Source organism: Vombatus ursinus, unplaced genomic scaffold (assembly GCF_900497805.2).
Source record: "Vombatus ursinus unplaced genomic scaffold, bare-nosed wombat genome assembly UNPS02000749.1, whole genome shotgun sequence".
Classification (NCBI taxonomy): domain Eukaryota; kingdom Metazoa; phylum Chordata; class Mammalia; order Diprotodontia; family Vombatidae; genus Vombatus; species Vombatus ursinus.
The window spans coordinates 21,022,439-21,045,092 of record NW_020940527.1 but is presented as its reverse complement, the minus strand read 5'-3'; the positions used below and the strand labels follow the sequence as shown (position 1 = coordinate 21,045,092).

Genomic DNA, 22,654 nt, shown 5'->3' with positions numbered 1-22,654 from the left:
AGATAGATAGATAGATAGATAGATAGATAGATAGATAGATAGATAGATAGAGGTATAGATATATGTATGTTCTATGTATTCTATATATAATATATAAATATACACACATTTGCATATATGTATCTATATATAAAACATATGTATGTGCATATATCTGTGTATGTATTCATACATACATGCACATATATGTATAGTATGTGTGTATGTGTGTATGTGTATATATGTTTTTACCCTTCCCAAATGTCCTGATACTCCTTCTTTTAGGGTTTGGATTCTTCCTTGAGGTCAGAAATTTAACATCTTGCTTGTTCATTTACATTGTCTTGCTCTTATAACCATCTCTAAGAGAGCCCGTGGGTTCATAAATAACTATCCCCACTGTGTGTTCCTCTCTAATATTTCTATCTAGAAGAAATCAAGTCAAAATGAATGTCAAGGGAAATGATGCTAACTGAAAATTATGTGGTACTTTAAACTTTGCAAAGCCCTTTATGAAAGCGTGCCGACCTTCTTTACTGAACATAGTCAGTAAATCCATCTCCTTCCCTACTCAATCCCTGAATCATTTCCCAGTCACCAGGGAAGAAGTGAGTAGAAGGTTTGCAGGAATGACCATCTTCAGCCTGGAGCATTTTTCTGTACCCCACAAAGGCTCTGCCCCCTTTCTTTCTCTCTACTTTTTTTTTCTCCTCTACCTTTAGCATCACTGAGGACAATTCTTCCATTTGTGTTCATGGATTGCTACTCTCACACCCTCTTGGATCCAGTGGGAAGCAGGGCCTTCCTTTACCTTCCTCCAGGTGGCTGGGGATGATAAGATCCACACTTCTCAAGAGGAGCCAGGCCCACCCTAGCACTTGTATAACAGCTGAGAAGAACTTCATCGGGGTACCCTTAGGATTAGAGAGCATATTAAGATCCAAGAGGAGTGGGGAAGGAATCCCTGAAGGAAATCACTGCTCAGCTCTGCCACTCCCACCTTGCGTCTGCTTTGCCTTCAGTGCAGGTCAGGTAGCTTCCCTGGGGGTCAGTTCAAGTGCCCAAATCAAAAATAAGAAACTCCATGAGCAGCTTGAGTCTGGGAAAGAGGCATCTCCTGGATGCAAAACGTTCACTCTTTTACTGAGCTGAAAGGGGCCCTGGATGTGATAGGTACCCATCCTGCTTCTCACCCTAATTAGCCCTAGCTCGAGATGCCTCTGTGCCCCACTGCCGGGAGCTACATGGGAGAATCATCCTAGGGCAGAATTGCTTGGCTTATGTACATAACTATTAACTTGGTTAATAATCACAGCTAACATTTATATAACACTTTGATGTTTGTAAAGCACTTTACATTTGCTCATTTTATCCTATAACAACCCTTTTAGGTAGGTGCTGTTATTGTCCCCATTTTTCAGACAGGAAAAATGAGGCTCACAAAAGTTAATGACTTGTCCACAGTCATACAGATATTGTATCTGAGGCAGGAATTAAACTCAAGTCTTTCAGACCCCAAGTCTAGTACTCTATCCACTTGTCACCTAGTAATATGCCCAGTAATAGCAAATATGCCTTATCTTATTGGGAATTGGGGCCCCATGGCATTTCCTATAGCCTCTTCTCTATCTCTCCTCATTGTACCTTACCATCACCCCCACTTCCCAATACTCCTTTATGTTTTTTCTTCCACTCTTTAGAATGTAAGCTCCTTGAGGGAAGGGATTGTCTTGCTTGTGTGTTTTTGTTTTCTCAGCACTCAACACAGTATCTGGAACATAGTAAGCACTCAATAAATACTTCATCTATTAATCTATCCATTCATCCATTCATCCATCTACTCACCTACCCTATCTATCCATTCATCTAACCATTCATTCATTCATCCATCCATCCATGTATCCATCTATCTATCTATCTATCTATCCATCTATCCATTCATCTATCTACCTATTATCTATCTTATCTATCCATCTATCCATTCATCTAACCATCCATCCATCCATCCAACCATCTATCTATCTATGTATCTATGTATCTATCAATTTATCCATTCATCTATCTACCTATTATCCATCTATATTATCTATCCATCCATCTATCCATCTATTGATCTATCTATCTATCTATCTATCTATCTATCTGATGTCTGTCTGTCTATCTAACCATATATAATCTGTCTGTCTCACTTGGGTCAAAAACAGCTCAGAAGTGGGAGTATGGGGATTGTAATGTGGACAATTTGCTTATCAGTGAAGGTATGCAGAACCAGCAAAGATTGTACCCAGCTACAGCATGAGCTGGCAGAGGATTTGGAATTTAAGGACATGGGTTCAAATCTTGACTCTGCTTTCTACTACTCTATCTCTGTGACCTTGGGCATTTGTGCTTTCTGAACTTCAAAATCCTAATACATGAAATAAGAGGTTTGGAAAAGATGTTATTCTAAGGTTCCTTAAATTCCCAAATCCATGATCATATGACTATGAGGCATAGAGACTTCATTGAAAAAGAAGGGCAACTCTGTGGATGTCAGTCTAATGAGGCAAAGTCCCATTGCTCTAGAAAAGTGTGCCCTACTCCCCTAAAGACATTCATGCCAAGCCTCAGGCTTTTTTTGCTTTTACAAAAAAAATCATCATCAAAGTATCAACTTTCAAACTTTAGGATGTAGATGAAGGTTGATATAAGTCCTTTGTTTAAATATTTACAGAAGTGAAATAATTGATTAAGAGGATGTGCTTAGGACAGGAAAAATGTTTATTAATAAATAATAACAGTGACAGTAGTTTTCCTTTCTTTCATGGAGCTCACTTCTTTCATAAGTAATGCCCATTTGATCCGTTTTGTAAATGTTAAATCAATTTGGAAGACGTGATGAGTACATACTCTCTTCCCACTCTAAAATGCTATGTTTCTGTGGTTCTGCTCCAGGTACTGTTTTGAGGTAGACAATTCCCCTCTCAGACACAATGCAAACAGACAGCTGCCCTGTGCTAGATGACAACCTCCTCTCCCACCCAAGGGGCCAGATCGGCGCCCTCAGGGGCCACCTATTGTCTTGATACAGTTGTTTGTGTTTGCTCCGAGTATACTGGCCAGACAGCATCCCTGTTCCCTTGCCTAAAGGCATCCCCTAGTTGAAGACAGTACCTTCAGGGCCCTGACTTCCTCCTCCTCCCCATCCAGATCCATAGATCCACGGTCCCCGGCTCCTCTTAAAATATTACCAAGTTTGGGCAACCTGTGTAAGGAGCTCCATGCTAGTGGAGTTACTGATGCCATGGTTCAGGAAGTCTCAAAACCACACTGCTGTTCTCTCCCCCTTAAAATGTGAGGAAAACAACACCTTTTAATTATTTCTAGGCACCGGATACTATTGTGCCCAGTACTCTGTTAGATCATACAGGAGCATACACATTGGAAAAGTTAACTATCCGGGTGGACAGGGGAGACTTAAGCCCAGGAGACAAGGAAAAGATACTTAAGGACAATACATATTTTGAAAAGTCTATTGGAGATCAGAGAGAAGGGAGGGAGGGAGTATCAAGTATAGAGAGAGGCAGTGTGCTGAAATGGAAAGAGCAGATTAGGAGCCAGGGGACCTGAGCTTGAAACCCCTGTTCTACTCTTTACCACTTACATAAAACCCTGCCTTACTGATTAGATTTTACTTTTCCGGCATAGTAAGCTCCAAGAGGCATTACAAGCTCACTCTCCCAAATAACAAATATTTAAATGTCTACTATGCACCAGGCACTGTGCTAGGCATTAAGAGGCAGGGTAAGAAATAATAGATCATTCCCAGGGCAGGCAGACTAGATTCCTGTGATACCAGGTCACAGGGCAGATTCTGGGGAGACCTGGCCCCCACTCTCCTTCTCCCTATTCCCCAAGGGTTATATACAGAAAGACCCCACAACAGGGTGGTACTGATTAGACCTCCATAAAGACAGGCCCCAGAGCAGGGTGGCCAGGATAGAGCAAGGAGGAAACAGCTGCAGAAAACAACTTTGGGGATTCTCTCCTTGTTCCTGTTGACTGTCTTTTGGGGACTCCAATTTACTCCTACCAACTTATTTAAAATCCTCCCTCAGGCACTTACTAGCTGTGTGACCCTGGCCAAGTCACCTATGTGCCTCAGTTTCTTCATCTGTAAAATAAGGATAGTAATAGCACCTACCTCCCAGGGTTGTGAGGACCAACAGAGATAACTTATATACAGTGCTTTATATTACTTAAAAGCACTATATAAATGCTAGTGATGATGATGATATAATTATACATACATATTATACATACATATATGTAGATATATGTATAGATAGATGATAGATAGATACATAGATATAGATAGATAGATAGATACATAGATAGATAGATAGATAGATAGATAGATAGATGGATGATGGATGGATGGATATAATTATTGGACATTTTACCTCTCTGAGACTCCAGTTTCTCTTCTGTTAATTTAATGGGTAAGACTAGAAGCCCTCTGAGACTCATTCCTATTCAAAATCTATGGAGTTAGTACTCAATCATTAGACAATCCACCATGCTAGGAGAAGTCTTGTTCGAAGTTCCAGGATCTTAGAGTTGGAAGGAACCTTAGAGCCTGAGACAATTAACTATGAAGCAATTAATAGCCGAGTGTGTGGTTCTAGAAATCCTAAGAGGGAAAATGTGTTTTTGCAATACAACACTTGGCAGGATTCTTCACAATCTGTTTTTTTAAAAATATTCTTCAGCTATTGAAATGGGTTGATATGGTTTTTCTGTGTTATAAATGAGGAAACTGAGTCCCAGAGAGGTTAACTAAGGCAATAAGTCTTGGGAACTGACAGAATCAGGATTTTAGCACAGGCCCAGCCTTCTGAACAGTAGGGTTTCCATATCTAAGGCAGGCATTGGTTGTTCAATTAAATCAACAATTTAACTGGTGAACTCAATAAAAATCTATGGCAGCAACTAGGATAGAAGGTTGTGTGTTCTCATTCTTCTTGGATCTAGACCAAGGGTCCCGAAGAGGCCAATTGATCACAGCTCTCCCCCTCCTTCCCCTACTCCTACCTTTTGGCCTTTGAAGAAGACAGTGGCTTCAAGGAAGGTCTGGTTAAAATTCTAGCAGCTGTGCAGGAGACCCAGGCCCAGGCCCAGGCCCATCCATAATTTACACTATACCCCGAACCCTTCATCCCATATAGCCTTCTGGCTAGATTTTCTCTGCCTACACTCCTATTTACATTTTCGGGGATTGCCCATCCGCCCCACAATCCTCTCTATCATTATCAATCAATCAACATAATTTATTCAGTAATTACTCCATGTCCCAGATGCCATGCACTCCCTGCCCCAGGCACTATGCTGGGCATGGAGGAATGAAAAAATCCAGTATGCAAGGAGTGTAGAATTTGAATCAATAAGATTTGAATCTAAGTCTTCCTGACTCCCAGGCTAGCCTTCTAGCTACCATGCCATTGCCCTACTATGGTAATTATTATGATAATTGGCTCATATTTCCTTTGCTTGCCCTCAGATTAGAGTATACTGCCTCACTATTGGCAGCTAGGAGACACAATGGATAGAAAGCTAGGCCTACCTTCCTAATCCAGCCTCAGAAACTGGCCTTGTGACCCTAGGCAAGTCACTTAACCTCTTTTTGCCTCAGTTTCCTCAACTATAAAAATGGAGATATTAATAGCAGCTACCTCCCAGGGTTGCAGTGAGAACCAAATGAAATCACATTTACAAAGTCCTTAGCACAGTGCCTGACACATAACAAATGCTTATTTCCTCCCTTCCTGTAAGAGTTGTTGTGATAACTTACACAACTATAATGTCTTTGCCTGCCCCCTGATTAGATTTTGCTTTTTCTGCATAGTAAGCCCCAAGAGGCATTGTACGGTCACTCAGTCAAATAACAAATATTTAGTTGTCTACTATGCACCAAGCACTATGCCAGGCACTGAGAAGCAGGGTAAGAAATAGATCATTCCCAGCTTTGGACAGACTTTTTGAAGCAGGCAGCCTAGATTCCTGTGATACCAGGTCACAGGGCAGTTTCCAGGGAGGACTGGTCCTCCACTGCTCCTTCTCCCAGTTCCCCAAGGGTTACATACAGAAAGACCCCACAGCATGGTGATTAGGCCTCTGTAAAGACAGGCCCCAGAGCAAGGTGGCCAGGATGAAGCAAGGAGGAAACAGCTGCAGAAAACAACTTTGAGGATTCTCTCATTGTTCCTGTTGACTCTCTTTTGGGGACCTCAATGCACTCCCCACTACTGTAACAGAAATACAGGTGGAATGACTCAGCTGCTCTTCTGTCCCACAAGATGCAGCTCTGGAGGGAAAGAGGATTTCAACAACATTTCAACAAGCATTAAGGTTGTTTGGATTGGATGGATTGCGGGAGGCACCAGTCCATGGGCCAGAGGCATGTGGCTTCCACAGATGCAGGAGGAAGGGCTAACACAGAAATAAGAGCAGCCCTGAATCCCATTCCCCAAAGCTCAAATTGGGGGATGTTGAGAGGAAGTTGACCAGGATCTGTCTTGATTAACTGCTGATCAGGGTTAAATATTTTAGGGCCCAAATGAGCTGATACGCGCTTTGGTGAGCCTGCCAGGCACAAAGAAAGGGCCTTTCAGAATGCCATTCATTAATATAGATACTGTTCTTAAGTACACCCCCAGCCTACTCAAGAGATGAATTTATCTCCTCCTGAGCCTGCATTTCCTTCCCTCTCTTAGGGCTAGCTACTGAGATTTGCATTTCATCCAAGACTTGTAAAACAAACATATTTGAGGAATCCAGTGAAATAATGAGCTGGAAAGTACATTGAGAAGTGCAAAGTTTTACATATAATTGGGGAAAAAATAATTTTTTTAAGTGCAAGGCATCACATAAATATTATAAGCTCAGTTCAAACCAGGTTAGAGGCAAGGGTGGGAGGGAAGAGAGTGTCAATAGAGTGTCTGGAGTCAATGGAAAAATATTGCAAGCTTAAGGGTACTGGAATCTGGAGAAAGTGGTGATGTGTCAAGAAGGAGTGAGGCCTGAGTAACAAGGAGGGGCTTCTATGCAGGGTAAGATTTCAGCCCAGTAGAGAGTGCCTGGATTTGGCATCTAAGGGTCTGAGCTGCAACCAAATCTCTGCTCCTTCATGACATTTTTATCTAACAGTTCTTCTAAGGTTGGCAAAGCACTGTTATGTACATTATCTTAACTGGATTCTCACAACAGTCCTGTAGGCGTAGGTGTTACTATTATCTCTATTTTGTTGTTGTTCAGTCATTTCAGTTGTGTCCGACTCTCCGTGACCCCATTTGGGGTTTTCCTGGCAGAGATACTGGAATGGTTTGCCATTTCTTTCTCTAGATCATTTTACAGATGAGGAAACTGAGGCAAACAGGGTTAAGTGATTTGCCCAGGGTCCCACAGCTAGTAAATGTCTGAGTCTGGTTTGAACTCAGGAAGATGAGTCTTCCTGATCATCAGACATTTAAATATTTGTTATTTGACTGAGTGACCACAAAATGTCTCTTGGGGCTTACTTTGTAGGAAAAGTAAAATTTAATCAGAGGGTAGAGGTGCTCTATCCACTGCACTAGCTAGCTACTATATAATATATATGTGTATATACAAACACATATACATACATATGTATGTATGTATATGCATGTATATTTAGGTATATATGTATATATGTATATTTACACATATGCACATATAAAAATGTATATAAATATATATCCTTATTTTGCATATCTTAAAGCTAAAGTCAAATGACATACCCAAGGTGCTTTCTGATCTTAAGTCCAATATTAATAGCAAATCAAGGTTTCCCACCTCCTCGTTGAAACCAGTGAAGAACTCAGAATATAGGGCACTTAGCAGTTTTTTTAGTGAAGTGTGTACAACATAGGAGAAGCCGAATAGATGCTGATTAATTGATTGATTGGTCTTTCTCTGCAAATGATATTTCAATACTTTGCCCTATGATTCTACTTTCCAAACTGTAAAAACCTTTCCCTGGCCATCACTCCCTTATATATAGTGTTTGCCCCATTAGAGAGTAAGCTCCTTGAGGGCAGGTACTCTCTAGCTTTTGTATTTGTGTCCCCAACCTTTATCACAGTGCCCAGTATATAGAAAAAGCACTTAATAAATTTTTTTCATTCATTCATTTGTTCATTCATTTAAAGAATTTTAAGATCAAAGAAGATTCCGAAGTCCGAAAATGAATTCAAACTGAGTGGGAGAATAAGGGAGTTTGGTTCAGAAGAGGAAGACCAAAAAGGAAACATATATTTGAAGAATCTAGTGAAATAATAAGCTAGAAAGTACATTGAAAAGTGCAAAGAGCCACATAAATGTCATAACTTCCATTCAGTCTGGGGTTGAGAGGTGGGGCTTATGGGGGAGGGGGAGATAGAATATGCAAAAGGACCTTGAAGTGAGGGAGATGGACAGAGATATTGAGGCCAATGCACTGTTTAGGAATTGTCTCTAAAGCTAAACAAAGCTGGCCAATGTATCTATCCAAGGTACTTGTGTTTGCCTTATCAGTAAATAGTTTAAACCCATATAATCCTCACTGCTTGTAATGTAAAATAGTTTCTGTTTAGCTCAGAAAAAAACAGGGCTAGGAGTAAATTGCTGTTGAACAACTTGCTGCAGTGTGGACGGGGACTACAGAACATAAATGGAGAAGGAGGGGGAGGAAAAGGAAGTAGAACCATTATATTCCCAAGGTCATAGTCTCAAGAGACATTCTCCAAGACCTAGGTGAAGACAGGAAACTCATAACTAGACAGATGTACTACTATCATGAAAGCTATTTTTGTGCAGAAAAAAAAATAATCTATCCACAAAGTAGTTTTTGGGGTCATCTTAAAAATCCACTTAGTAGTTAAAGTGACCACCAAAGTCCTGGCTGATCTGACAGATACACAATTTTAAGATGAAAAAGCCTAATTCCACTGCCATGGTTGACTTGGTTGCCACATACAGACATAGCCTTAATTGGACAACAGAAATGAAAAGTCGTTATTCAAAGGCCTAGCAATGTCGCTTCTAGGCCCCAAACCTAGGGAGAATCTGTACATGTCTAGGATACAAACAGAAGTCAACACTCCAGCAGTTTCAGCTATGTTGGTCAGAAGGAGGATAGTTGAAGGGAATGTGGTTTTAACATGTTTAGAAAGCACAAATTTGCTCTGTTTTATGCTAATCGTTTGCTTCCAAGATCATTCTAGAGGCCTATTAAAGCAACTCTTCCCTTGTTGGCCCCTTTCTACTACCTGCCACCACCCCATCCCCTATTCTCATGGTATTCTGGTTAACCACCCCTGCTTCCATTTTGCCATCCTGCTGGGGCCAGAAGTACTAAAGTATTGAGCCATGCTCCTTCTTTCTATCCTGAATCAAAATTTACTTATCTTGTGTCTCACAGGGGTTCTTTTGCATGTGTGTCATGGGATCCTTGGAATATCAGATGAAACCTATGGAAGCCTTATTAGAATAATGTCTTAATTCCAGACATAAGGTGACAAAGGAAAGCAATTATATTGAAATATTGTTTTAAAAATATTTTTAAAGAAAACAAGTTCATGGACACCAGGTTGAAAACTCTTCAGATTTACAAATTACTTCCTTGCTATTCTTAACTAATTCAAACTAAAGTGTAAATGATTTGGTATGCTACCCCATGAGGTTATTTGCATTTTAAAACACACCACTGCAGACAATAGTGGTGTAACCTATAAGATGAATTTTTAGTTGTGGGAGCTTTTAGCAACCATAGGCAGTTGGGAAAGGCTCTTTTTTTCCTTGTCCTCCATCCATGCCTGATGCTGACTCTGAAAGTGATAAGACATCTGTTTTCCAACACAAGTGTCATGACATCTTTATGAAAACATGAGTTTCCTTACTTTTTCCTGACAATTTTGGACCATGGAGTCAAGGAGGGAAGTCACATAATTATGGTGTGGCCCCTAAAGCAATGCATTGGTAGTTTGTTCAGTATTGTACTTCAGATGATTCAAGATTTCATGCCTGTTGGGTGCCTGCTCTCTGATGCAGATTAAATGGCTGCCTTGACTTAACAGAGGGAAGGTTTCCATGGCCAAAAAATATAATAAATCATCACCTGTTGATTACCTCTGGGGATGAGCCTCATTGATCTTAGATGTATTGGTCCTCAGATGACAAACATAACACAGTCTGTGCATTGCTAAGAATAGGCTAAAATGTCATTCTTGTACAATAGCTTGTGCTCCATCGGTCTAGCCTTCAAACAACTCCACCCCATGCCAAGACCTTAAAGTAGAAGATTAATAGAAAAATATAGCTTATTTTTGGTAAAATGGGTCCCTCTCCTAGGACAGACTTGACAAAGTGGGTATGGCTTGAATGGAGCAGATCCTTAGAAATAATAAACTCTCCTTATCATATATATGTGTATGTGTTCTTGTTTTCTAGCCCGGTCAAAAAGTCTAGTGATGGGAGAGCAAAGTGGACCTCCTGCCAGGCCAGCTTCCCCCAACCTGTCAGACCGGGCACTGAAGTCTGGCTGGCTGAAGAAACAGAGAAGTATCATGAAGAATTGGCAACAACGCTGGTTCGTGTTACGTGGGGACCAGCTGTTTTATTACAAGGATGAGGAAGAAACCAAACCACAGGTAAGAATGTGAACATATCAAGGAAGCAGAGCATCTGGGCTGCAGGGATAGGAAAAGAGCAGCCCCAGCCAATAACCCTGAAAAGTCTTATCATCTTCCTGTCCGTGCTGAAAATAGACTCAACACATTTAAGCATGGAGAAGGAGAAGAGGAGAAGGAAACAGAGGAGAGGAGAGGAGAGGAAAGGAGAGGAGTGGAGAAGAAAGGAGAGGAGAGAAGAATGGAAGAGCAAGAGGAGGGGAGGGGAGAAGGGAAGAGAGGAGAGGGGTGGAGAAAAAAGGAGAGGAGAGGAGAGAAGGGAAGAGAAGAGAAAAGAGGAGACAAGAGAAGAGAGGAGAGGAGAGGAGAAGGGGAGAGAGGAGAGGAGATGAGAGGAGAAGAGTGGAGGAAAAAAGAGAGGAGAGGAGAAGGGAAGAGAGGAGAGGAGAGGAGAGGAGAGGAGAGGAGAGGAGAGGAGAGGAGAGAGGCAAGGCATCTATCCCCATTTGATAGATGAGGAGGAGACTCAGCCAAATAGAGCCTCAGTGACTTCCCCAGAGTTGCACAGCTAGTAAATATGTCTGAGGCCATATTTGAACTCAGGTTTTCCTGAAGGTCTTCAAGCCCACATATGGGCATATTTCTGAGTAGGACATCAGGTTTAGCACAGAAATAAATTTAGAAAGACTATATTCCTAGTGAAAAACAAAAAACAAAAAAACAAAAAACAAAACGGAACTACCGTGGGCTTCTCTGCCCCAGGAGTAGCCAAGTCTTTGACCAATTAACAAGAGATGAGTGACTTGCAATGAGACTTTTCAAAATGGCTTTCACTCACTCTGTATTGCACTGAGTAAATTTATTATTAATACTGTGTGCTATTTCAATATATTGTTCATTTCAATGAAATGCATTAATAAATTCCATTTATATAATAAATATATGGCATATGATTATATAAAATAATTAAAATATTTCTTTGTATAACAAAAATATTTAACGGACCTTCAATTTTTTTCAGTATGATAAAAATAAATAAAAAATAGCTCGCATTTATACAGTGCTTTAAGGTTTCTGAAGTACTTTACAAATATTATTTCATTTTATCCTCACAATAGCCCTGGGAAATAGGTGATAAAATTATCTCCATTTTATAGATGAAGAAACAGGCAAATAGAAGTTAAATAATTTACCCAGGGTCACACTGTTAAGTGTCTGGAGTGAGACTTGAACTCAAGTTTTCCTCCACCAATACTAATCAATGCTTGCTCTGTAATTTATGGGGTCAGCAAATTATCTGGGACACTTGGAGATTAAGACCTATGAAGGAAGATGCTATCTGTATCTAGAGAAAGAACTGATATACAGAAACATATGTATAGAATTATTTTACATATATACACACACGTATGTATACATATTTATGTCTAATGGTAGCTATCTCTAGGGCAGAGAGGAAGGAAAAAAGAAATTTACATGTTACCTTTATTGCATCTTTAAAAGGAATAGGCAGCTATACGTAACAGATTTGCAGTTTCATATGTAATCCTCTTTTTTATTATACTGTGATATGGAAATGCTTGTTTTATTCCATAAATTAATTTTTAAAAAAAGAAATTAAAATGTCTTAATATTATTATGAAAATAGATTTGATCTCTCATACTTCTTGAAAGGTTCTTAGGGAACCCAAGGGTCCTCTGACCGTATTTTGAGAATCATTGCTCCAGAGAAAGGAGGGCCCAGATAACTACTCCTAGAAGCATCTGCATGTTTTAGAGATTCATGCTTGCTTCCACGTCACCAAGGGCTGCACCTCAGTAATTTTCCACTTTCTAGTAATACTTAAAGATCAATTTACAGTCTGGTACTCAACCAATGTCCCTCACTTTTCATCACGCTTTTTCACATAATGCAAGTAGTTAGTTCATATGACACATCACTAATGCCAACTGGTGGTTATAACAGCATAAATGCTCACATTTCTATCCACAACTATAAATGCCAAATCAAAATTCGAACTCGGCATACATTTTTAAAAAATTCTGTCCATGCCTCCTTCTTCAGATGGCTGTGATTGCAGTGTGATTTTTGTAGAAAGAGTACTACACCTGAATTCAGGAGACCTTGGTCAAAATTCTAGTGGCACGACTGTAGGCAAGTCAGATTCCTCATTTCTAAACTTTTGCTGCATTAATTAGTGTCTCTGAACCCTAACAGAGTCAGCCAAAACATGGTAAATATCCCTGGACTTGGAGTCAGATAACCTGGGTTCTAATTCCAGATCTACCACTCACCACATGTGACCTTGGGCAAGACTGTTCTGCTCTCTAAGCCAGGTTTTTGCATTTGTAAATTAAAGGTATGAACCATGTGACCCTTCAGGGCACTTCTTTTTCTAAATCTGCAGTGTGATGGTCTTATGATCCTGGTCCTCATAGGTTCTCCACAAATGAGTTCTAGGAATTCAAAGCAAAGAAAAAAATCATGGTGAAGGGGGAAGAGAACTAATCTAGGGGTTTGATCACCTGATTTCTCATTTCAGCTCCAGTGCGGTCTTAGCACTCTGACCTTGATGATGTCTTTTAATGCTTCCGAATCTTGCCTTGCCTTTCTCATCTATAAAATGGGCATAAGAACTCTGGTCCTTTATTACCAGAGATGAAGAGGAGAGCTCAGATGAGATGATGTATCTGGATGTGCTTTGTAAAGTTCTGCTTAAAAGCAAGGTGGTATCATTAGGATGAATTTAGTGTCTTGTTCTAGGGGGATATCTGTCAGACAATGGACTCAGTACGGGCCAAGTGACCTTGTACAGTAATTTTTCTTCTAGAAGTATCATGATTTCCCCTTCCTGGCAAAGCAACGCTGTTATTGCTGGATCACTAAACAGTGTCAGGATTTGAGGGCTGCTATTTGTCAAATTAATCCCATTACTTTATGATATGTACTCTCTGTCCTGCAGCTTTGCTGGTGGAAAACAAACCTAATTTCTACATAATTGCACATAATTACTTGTAATGGACTAATTCTAGATGTCTGGTTCCTGGAAAAATTTACAGTGATTGCTGTTCACAAAAACTAAAAATATCCATGTGGTTGGAATCTTCCCATCAGAAGGCCTGTGTTCGCAGTTGTAATTGTCAGAAGGAAGTAGGTCTGGTAGTTCTGCTAACTGCTTAGAAAAGATTGTAAATGAGAGTAATAACTCTGCCTATAGACTAGATGTTGACTTTATCATCTCCCCAGCGAGGAAGGTCGGGCTGATGGCAAGGGCCATTATATAGAACTCTATTCCTGAGATGGGAGTTCTGAAATATGGAAAGGACAAGTAACTGGTATGCCATTACCTGGCAAGATGGAGGAGGGACTTTATAATAGGAATATTTGATTGCCTGTCCCTATAGCTCTTTCCATGAGGTTAGATTTAATGACTGTCTTCAGGTGGAATTTAAATATATTTAATAAATGAAGAGCTGGGGGGCAGCTAGGTGGAGCAGTAGATAGAGCACCAGCCCTCAAGTCAGGAGGACCTGAGTTCAAATCTGACCTCAGACACTTGACACTAGCTGTGTGACCCTAGGCAAGTCATTTAACCCCAATTGCCTCACAAAAAAACAAATAAATAAATAAATAATTGAAGAGCTGGTATTATTTTTTTTTCTAGTCTGGGAATTTAGAGCACCTGCATGAAAAAAATCTTTCTTTCTTGAACAACCATAAGGTCCTGCCACCTAATTGAATACTAGCTAATCAATCAATTAATGAGCATTTATTAATTGACCACAATGTGCTAGTTGATCTATTATTTTTGCCATTAGCCTTACCTACTGTTTAATTTATTCCTTCACAATAATATATTTCATCTTCCTTAGTTCATTTATTTTAGTTACTCATTTGTTATTTCATCTACTCAACATATACTTCTTAAATACCTACTGTGTATCAGGCACTAGGAACACAGTGATAAAAATAATTCAAGAAGCTTGCCTTTTCATAGCATCAGAGTATAGAAATTCCATTAGAAAAAGACTAGAGTAAAAAGAGTGATTTCTATCTAACAAAGCTAATTCTACCTTTTGCTGGAAAGCTTACAGAAACAATGTATGCTCCCTGTTCTACCTGACCAAGCCTTAAAATAGGGCCAAGGGAAGCTGGCATTCTCAATGTCTTAAATCAACTTTGATGAATTAAGAGTAGGTATGATTTCCAGCTGCAAGACAAGGTTCTCAGATCCAAGCCAGGAGTTAGTCAGGGAGACCTGTAGTGAGAAGTGTTGTCTGGATTAGAAAATAGTCAGTAAACCAAGTAAGCAAATGGTATCTGGGGCCAAGTGGCAAGAGGCGTTGTTAGAAATGCAAATGATATAAGCAGTAACAGCCACATTGTGCAATGACTAACTTTGATAGACTTAGCTCTTCTTAGCAATGCAAAGATTTAAGACAACTTCAAAAGTCTCATGATGGAAAATGCTATCCACATCCAGAGAAAGACCTATGGAGTTTGAATGCAGATGGAAGCATACTGTTTGCTCTTTTTTTCTTCTGTTTTGTTTTGTTTCCTCTTTCTTGTGGTTCCTCCTATTGGTTCCAATTCTTCTTTACAACATGATTAACATGAAAATACGTCTAATAGGAATATATATGTAGAACCTATATCAGATCGCACACCGCCTTCTTGGGGAGGAAAGAAGGGAGGGAGGGGGAGAAAATTTAAAACTCAAAAGCCTGTGGAAATGAATGTTGAAAACTAAAAATTAATTAATAAAAAAAGAAAGAAAAGGGAAAAAATAGGGAAAAAAATAAATGCAAATAATGAGTTCTAAAAAACAAGGGGGTAAGTCAATGCAAGAGAAGATCATGTCAGGGACTAGAGTAGGAGTTCTTAACCTGAGGACCATGTATTTAAAAAATATTAATAACTGTATGTCAATATGAATGGTTCCCTTTAAAATCCTGTTTTTATTTTATGCATTTAAAAACTTTATTCTGAGAAAGAGTCCATAGACTTTATCAGACTATCAGAGGGGTCCTTGGCAGGAAGAGCCAAGTGTTAAATTTTCAGTGTGAGCATTTTTATACCTCAGAAATCAGCAAATGTTACAAATTGTGGCTTGATATATTGATTTGTTGATTGTCTAGGCTTAAGAAAGGGATGGAGAAAATATTAATAATGCAAGTTAGACTTTACCGTGTGTACAGTTTTCCCCTGGAAAGGTGGTTGTTAAACCTTTACCAGCACAGTAAGGTAGGAAGCTCTTTTAAGCTTGGGGTGTGGATAGGCAGCTGGCCTGGCTCTTTTTGTATGCACAATCCTACCAAAGTACTTTTCCTTATCCCTACATGAAGTATCTGATTATCCTGGAAAACTTTGCATAAGCGGTGAAATTTAAAGCAACAATCCCACTATACTCAGCCCAGGTCAGCTCACGTTTGGAATAATGCGTCCTGTTCCAGATGCCAAATATTAAAAGCATCACTGACAAACTAAATCTCATCCAAAGTATTAAAAACAAGGTAGTTAAGTAGGGTCTTGAAACTAAATTATAATGAGGAACGCTTGAACGAACTAGGCCTAGAGAAGAAAAGTCAGAGAAACAGAACTGATGTCACCAACTACTTAAGTGACTGCCTTGTAGAAGTCTTGTGACTCCAGCAGTCAGAGCTAGAAGCAATTTCAGGAGCTCCATGAGGCAGGTTTTAGCTTAATATAAGGAAGACCCTTCTAACAATTGCATTTTGAATGTGCTGCTGTGGGGCTACAAGGTGGAGCCTGCAGAGGGGAGAACCAAGAGTGCTTCTTGCTACCTACCCACTGCTCCCAGGAGCCACATCTCTGGGGTGCCAGCCAGGCCCAGGTGCCAACTCAGAGGTGCCATCTGAGTTCCCTCTGCCACCGTGTCTATCCCCTGGGAGAGAAGATCCAGATTCCTGCCTCACTGTCTTTGCTGCTCCTTTCTCCTACTCCTCCAGATAGCACATCAGGGGGGAAACAGAACTGAAGGAAGAAGACAGGTATGAAATAATAGATAAATGGCAAGGTTTGCAAATTTTAGAAGTCTTTATGGATTGTTACTCATACTAAGAACCAACTATAGAGAACTCGGTCTCTCTTTTTGAGGGAAGGTATGTGTGGGATGAGCTAACCTTCTTCCTTTCCCCTTACTGACTTGCCTTTACCAGGGCTTTACCTCAGAGTTCAGTGGGGTAGGGGTAGGGGTGCTCTGGCTTTAAGGTCAGAAAGCCTGGGTTCATATTTTCAAGGCAGACACTTAACAAGTTGTGTGACCTTGGGAAAGCTGGTTAACTTCTTTGTATCAGTTTCCTCATATGGGTCACAACACAATGTGACCCACATCACAAGCCTATTCTTTATCTCCCAGGATTGTTGTGAGGAACTTCAAAGCAGTATAATTATAGGGGCAGCTAGGTGATGAAGTGGATAGAGCACTGGCCCTGGATTCAGGAGGACTGGAGTTCAAATCCGGCCTCAGACACATAACACTTACTAGCTGTGTGACCCTGGGCAAGTCACTTAACCCCATTGCCTAGCCCCCCAAAAAGTTTTTAAAAAAAAGAATTGTAACTATACATGCAAGTAATTTTTAGTCTGGATTTGTGATTTGACCATTGTGGGGAGCTCTCTGGTGTGGAAATTCCTTTACCCATGAAATTCAGGAGCTCATTTGCTTTACCTTACAGGTTTGCCTTGGACCATTCAGAGGTTGAGTGACTTACTCAGAGTAACACAGCCAGTAAGTGTCAGAATCAGGACTTGAAAGCAGGTCTTTCTGTCTCCAAGACTGGTCCTCTAGCCATTACACCAAGCCAACTCAAGTCATTATCATTGTGATTATGCAAAGGGTTTAATAAATGCTTTTTGATTAATTGAAAATTCTTATAGCTTTCTAAGGATTAGGCTAAGTTAAGGATAAAAGACAAAATAAGGATAAGGATTAAGTCTTCTTGTATCCGCTTCTCTAGCCTTCAGCTGAGCTATTTGGATCAGGGAGAGGACTTTCCCCTGCAGTGGGCCAATTTAATGCTTTTTATGGGATTCCTTGCCTTAGAAAAGCTGTTCATGAGCCTGATTAAAGTCTCTACTCCTACACACCCTCACTCCTTCACAGAGTAACAGAATTATTCTATTGATGCAGGTGGGTGGTGTAATAGATAAAAAGTTGGACTTGAAGTCAGGCAGACCTGGGATCAAACCCTGTCTCAGACACTTACTAGGAGCGTGACCCTGGGCAAGTCACTTAAACTCAGTTTGATTTAGTTTCTTCATCTATAAAATGGGTATAATAATAGCATCTCCATCTTGCTCTGTTCTCTGTACACCTAGTTTATGTATGTCAATGCCCTTCTCCCCATCCCCCATGCCAACCAGATTACTATAATAGCTTCCTATTCTTCCTATGCTACATTCTAGAATTCATTTTAGTTTTGATTCTATGCCCTTAGCTCCTTTCACATGAGTTAAGCTGTTAGACATGTCCTAGAGCTACCGGACGATAGACCTTCATGTTCTTGACATTAGCTACTGGCTCTGACTTTTTCCATCTCTCTAGGTGTTAAGTTATGCTAATACTTGGGGTCCTCTCTAGAAAGGTTGGATTCCAGACACATGTTTTTGTAATAGTTGTTTTAGTGGGCACGGCAGAGGAGAAAAGTTCCCTGGCCTTCGCTGCCCACAATGGGATCCTGAACAAGGCAGTTAACTGTTTTGTATCTCTATTTCTTCATTTGGTAAATGGGGGTAATACTTCTGCTCTTTATCCCCCAGACAGCATGACTTATCAGAAATAATTTACTATATTCCACTTATGAGGAAGCTTTCCCTCAGTATCACCAGTTTGGGACTCTAATAGGGAATCTTTTAGGGTTTAAAAAGTGGAGTTGATGAAGGTGAGAGATCAGTAGCAGTGAGGAGGCAAGTGGGAGCTAGAGTCATTGAAACATTGAGTCATGTTTCAGAGAGATGAGAGGGTGGCATGTGATGTAGTAATACCACCGTGTCTCCAAGGAATCCTGACTACCTCAGAAACAGAGACGGGATATTCCTAAATCTCCAGTGATCTGTCCTTGAAAGTCTTCCCCAAGTTTCTGAGGCATAAGGGACTGAACCTTAACCTTTTTCTTTTTTAAACCAATTGAGCCATATGTTGAAATTTCTCCCCAATATGCATTTAAGATTAAGGAGAGATTCGATTATAATCCCCATGGAACCTGTAAGAGAATGTATCTATGTGTTTAGGTGGGGAGGGGTTGTGGAAAGAACAAATCTATTGCATAATTTCTACCTTGTGATTTGCATTATTTTTATATCTTAATGCATTCCTGTGCAATTTGTGACTTGTCTGTGTAGAGAATGCTGTTCTGATAGGGATTCAGGCTATGATTTGTATAACTGATTACCAAACACTCCACACTGAACCTGGGGGCAAGAAGTTTCAGAAGCAAAATGTGAAGGGAACAGGGGAGAACAAAAATGTAAAAAACATAGACATCTCTCATGTCCCACTCCTCCCTGCCCTACATCAGTACATCTCTCTACCTTATGTCTTACCAAACTTACCAGGAGCTCCTCCCTGCTGATTATGATCTTCATGCATTGTCCTTGAGTCATGTTTCAGTCGTGTCTGACTCTTTGTGAGCCCATTTGGGGTTTCCTTGGCAGAGATACTGGAGTGGTTTGCCATTTCCTTCTCCAGCTCTTTTTACAGATGAGGAAACTGAGGCAAACAGGGTGAAGTGACTTGGCCAGGGTCACACATCGAGGGTGGCCACATTTGAACTCAGGAAGATGAGTCTTCCTGACTCCAGGGCCTGTGCTCTGTGCACTGTGGCACCACCTAGCTGCCCAGATCTTCATGTGATAGCCGTTTAAATACTTAAAGACACGTATCATGTTTCTCTTGAGTCTCCTCTTCTCTAGACTAAGCATGCCCAGTTCCTTTCATTGATCTTACTGATGCCACTGATACACCATCATTAACCCCATCTAATAAAGGGCATTAAGTGTTACAAACCATGCCCTAAGTCTAGCTTTTCATACACTGACAAAAAAATGGCCCTTTCATCATACCAATGGGAAGTGTGAAAAAGGCAAAATATTAACAGAATGAATCATTGTTTTGAGGGCCAGTTAAATGGTACATTGGATAGAGTGCAAGGCTTGGAATCAGGAAAACCTAGGCTCAAATTCTGCCTCAGACACTTACTAGCCATGTGACCCTAGGTAAGTCACTTAACCTCTCACAGACTCAGTTTCCTCTTCTATAAAATAAGGATAATTATAGCACCTACTTGCCATGGTTGTTGTGGTGAACAAATAAGAAAACACATGTAAAATGCTTTGCAAAACTTAAAGTGCTATATAAATCCAAGCTGTTATTATTGACAATTTTTGACAATTTTTTCATAATTTAAAAATTTGTTTATATTTGACAAACATTTATTTTCTCTCCCTGTCACCCCCTTCCTGGAAAAAAAATAAGGAAAAGCAAAGTTCTCATAACAATTATCCAATTATTCATAGTCAGACAAAAATTCCTACACTGGCCATGTTCAAAAAGGCATCTTGAGTTTATGACCTCCCTCTCAGGAGGTTGGTAGCATGCTTCCATTATCATTGCCCTGAAATCAAAGGTGGTCATTGCATTGATCACAGTTCTGAAGTCCTGTAAAGGTGTTTGTCTTTACAGTGTTGTTATTGTGTGAATGATCCCCCCAGTTCTGCTCACTTCACTTTGCATCAGTTCACCTGGGGAGTATCATCTTGTGGACCAGGCAATCCATACACCTATCTGTTCTTCAACCTGCCTTGTGATTAATACCACAAATTCTGGTAGAAGTGGAGTGAGTCATGGAACTGAGAAGAAATGAGATATGGCCCTCAATTCCCAAGACTAGACCCTCATGTCATTATGTCATCTCTTGTCATCCACATCACATAATTTTTGTGACCACCCAGACCAAAGAATTACCTTCTCTAACTATCACTTCCCTATTATGTGTGTTGTCTAATGGCAAGGGCCATTAGAATGTAGACTAGTACCTAGACTGTCTCTTTTTATATTTATACACCTAGAGCTTAACGCAATGTCTGACACCCAGTATGCTTTTAATCAATACTTCACTCAATTATTCTGATAAACAGAGATGACATGGGATAATGGGTAGAGTATTAGACTTGGAGTCAGAAAGACCTAGGTTAAAATAACACCTCTAACATTAACAATCTGTGTAACGATGACCAAGTCATTTCTGATCCTCAGTTACCTCATTTGTAAAATGAGAGTTATAATACTTGAAACACCTACCTCACAAGGGTGTGAGGCTTCACTAAAATGATGGATGGGGAATACTCGGCAACATTCTTTTCTTAATGACTAGACTTGTTATTTCATTGGTATGGGTAACTCCCACTGAAGAAATTCGCTCTACTGATGGACCTACAGTCTTGGACAATTGAGTGACTTGCACAAAGTCACACAGCTAGGATGAGTCAAAGGTACATCTTGAAACCAGGTTTTCCTGACCCCCAAACCAGCTCTCTCTGCACTATGCTACACTATAAATTTCCAAGTACTACGTAAGTATAAACTATTATTAATACGGAAGGTGTGTGTTAAGGACCCAAAATGTGACCACTGACCAATCTCCTAACTTTTTTTTGTTGTTCATTTAACCTCATTTGTCATGATTGGTCCAGGAAAATGAGATGGAAGAGGTGTGGGAAGGGAGATGGATGGAAGGGAAAGATGCCTGGGACAGTGCGGTCTCATCAAATGAAAGCAATTAGAAAGTCTGGATCTCAGTCACCTCCAGGAAAATGTGTTTCCTGTTGGTTTAAGCCATTTTCTCCCCCTCTTCAAACCATGAAAACCTCAACTAGTCTTTAGATTCTGGCACATGAAAGACAAGTAGATGGGATTCCAAGGTAGAATGAAAGCCGCTTAATTAAGAGACCTTATTTAAGAAAGAAGCCTCAGTGACTCTCACTGAGAGTAAAAGTACAGCTGGAAGCCAGGAGGTACATGAGAGGGAGGGTCCCCAAAATGGGTCCCTGGAAGAAAATTCTAATTCAGCACTTGAAACAATGTGCACACCAATCAGAATGGAGACAACTGGTAGAAGCCTAGGGTAGAAAAATGGCAATGAGCAATCACATTCACCTGTAAGGGAGAGAATGAAAATTCAGTTTCTTATGGAAGCTGGGGTTTGATTAAGGTGACTCATAGGGGCTGAAATTGTTTTGCAGTAGACTAATCTTACTTTTTACTAAGGCATCATGTATACGTATGTATAAATAGATGCATGCATGCATATATGAATGTATGCATACATACACATGTGTGTTTATATAGGTGAGGGGGTCATTTGCATAGAGATTATAGTTAATCCAAAGAAGCTAATGAGATTACCAACAGAGAGTGTGTAGAGAGAAAAGAGGGCCTGGGACAGACCTTGGGGTAGAGTTAGTGGACATGTTATGGACACCTATGGTCATATGGTAGCCAGAAATGAATCCAGTATATCTTGACTCCTAGGCCACCACTCAATCCACTATGCCATGCTATCAAGCCCAAAGAATGAAACCTTTCTCCATCATTCCTATAAAGTAATGGGACAACGTCTACATGAACACTTGCAGATATGAGGAGGCCAAAACCTTACTATCAACTCATAGGATGATGAGACCATACATTTAAAGCTAGAAGGGCCATTAAAAGGTATCTAACCCCAAACCCCCTTTACAGGTGAGAACCTGGGGCCAAGAGAAGTTAAGTGACTTGACCAAGGTCACATTCACCAAGCCATGTTACCTTGGCTTAATGATTTGTTTAATAATTAATTCATTAGGAAAAAAGTCAAGTTTTCAATAAGCCACTGGAATAAGAACTCACTGTTCAACAAAAACTGCGAAGAAAACTGGAAAGCAGTCTAGCAGAAACTACATCTAGACAAGTCTCTCACACCATATACCAAGATAAGCTCCAAATGACTAA

General features: G+C 40.2%; 1 protein-coding gene across 5 annotated transcripts in view; it reads left to right on the top strand.

Annotated features, from left to right (window-relative positions):
* Nucleotides 1-22,654, top strand: part of ARHGAP22 (Rho GTPase activating protein 22) — a 421,947-nt gene that overhangs the window by 95,596 nt on the left and 303,697 nt on the right. For all 5 annotated transcript variants that reach the window (XM_027860644.1, XM_027860638.1, XM_027860630.1 and 2 more), the window contains exon 2: nucleotides 10,465-10,664. In XM_027860644.1, coding sequence (XP_027716445.1) covers nucleotides 10,465-10,664 — 200 coding nt within the window. The remainder of the gene's footprint in view (nucleotides 1-10,464; nucleotides 10,665-22,654) is intronic.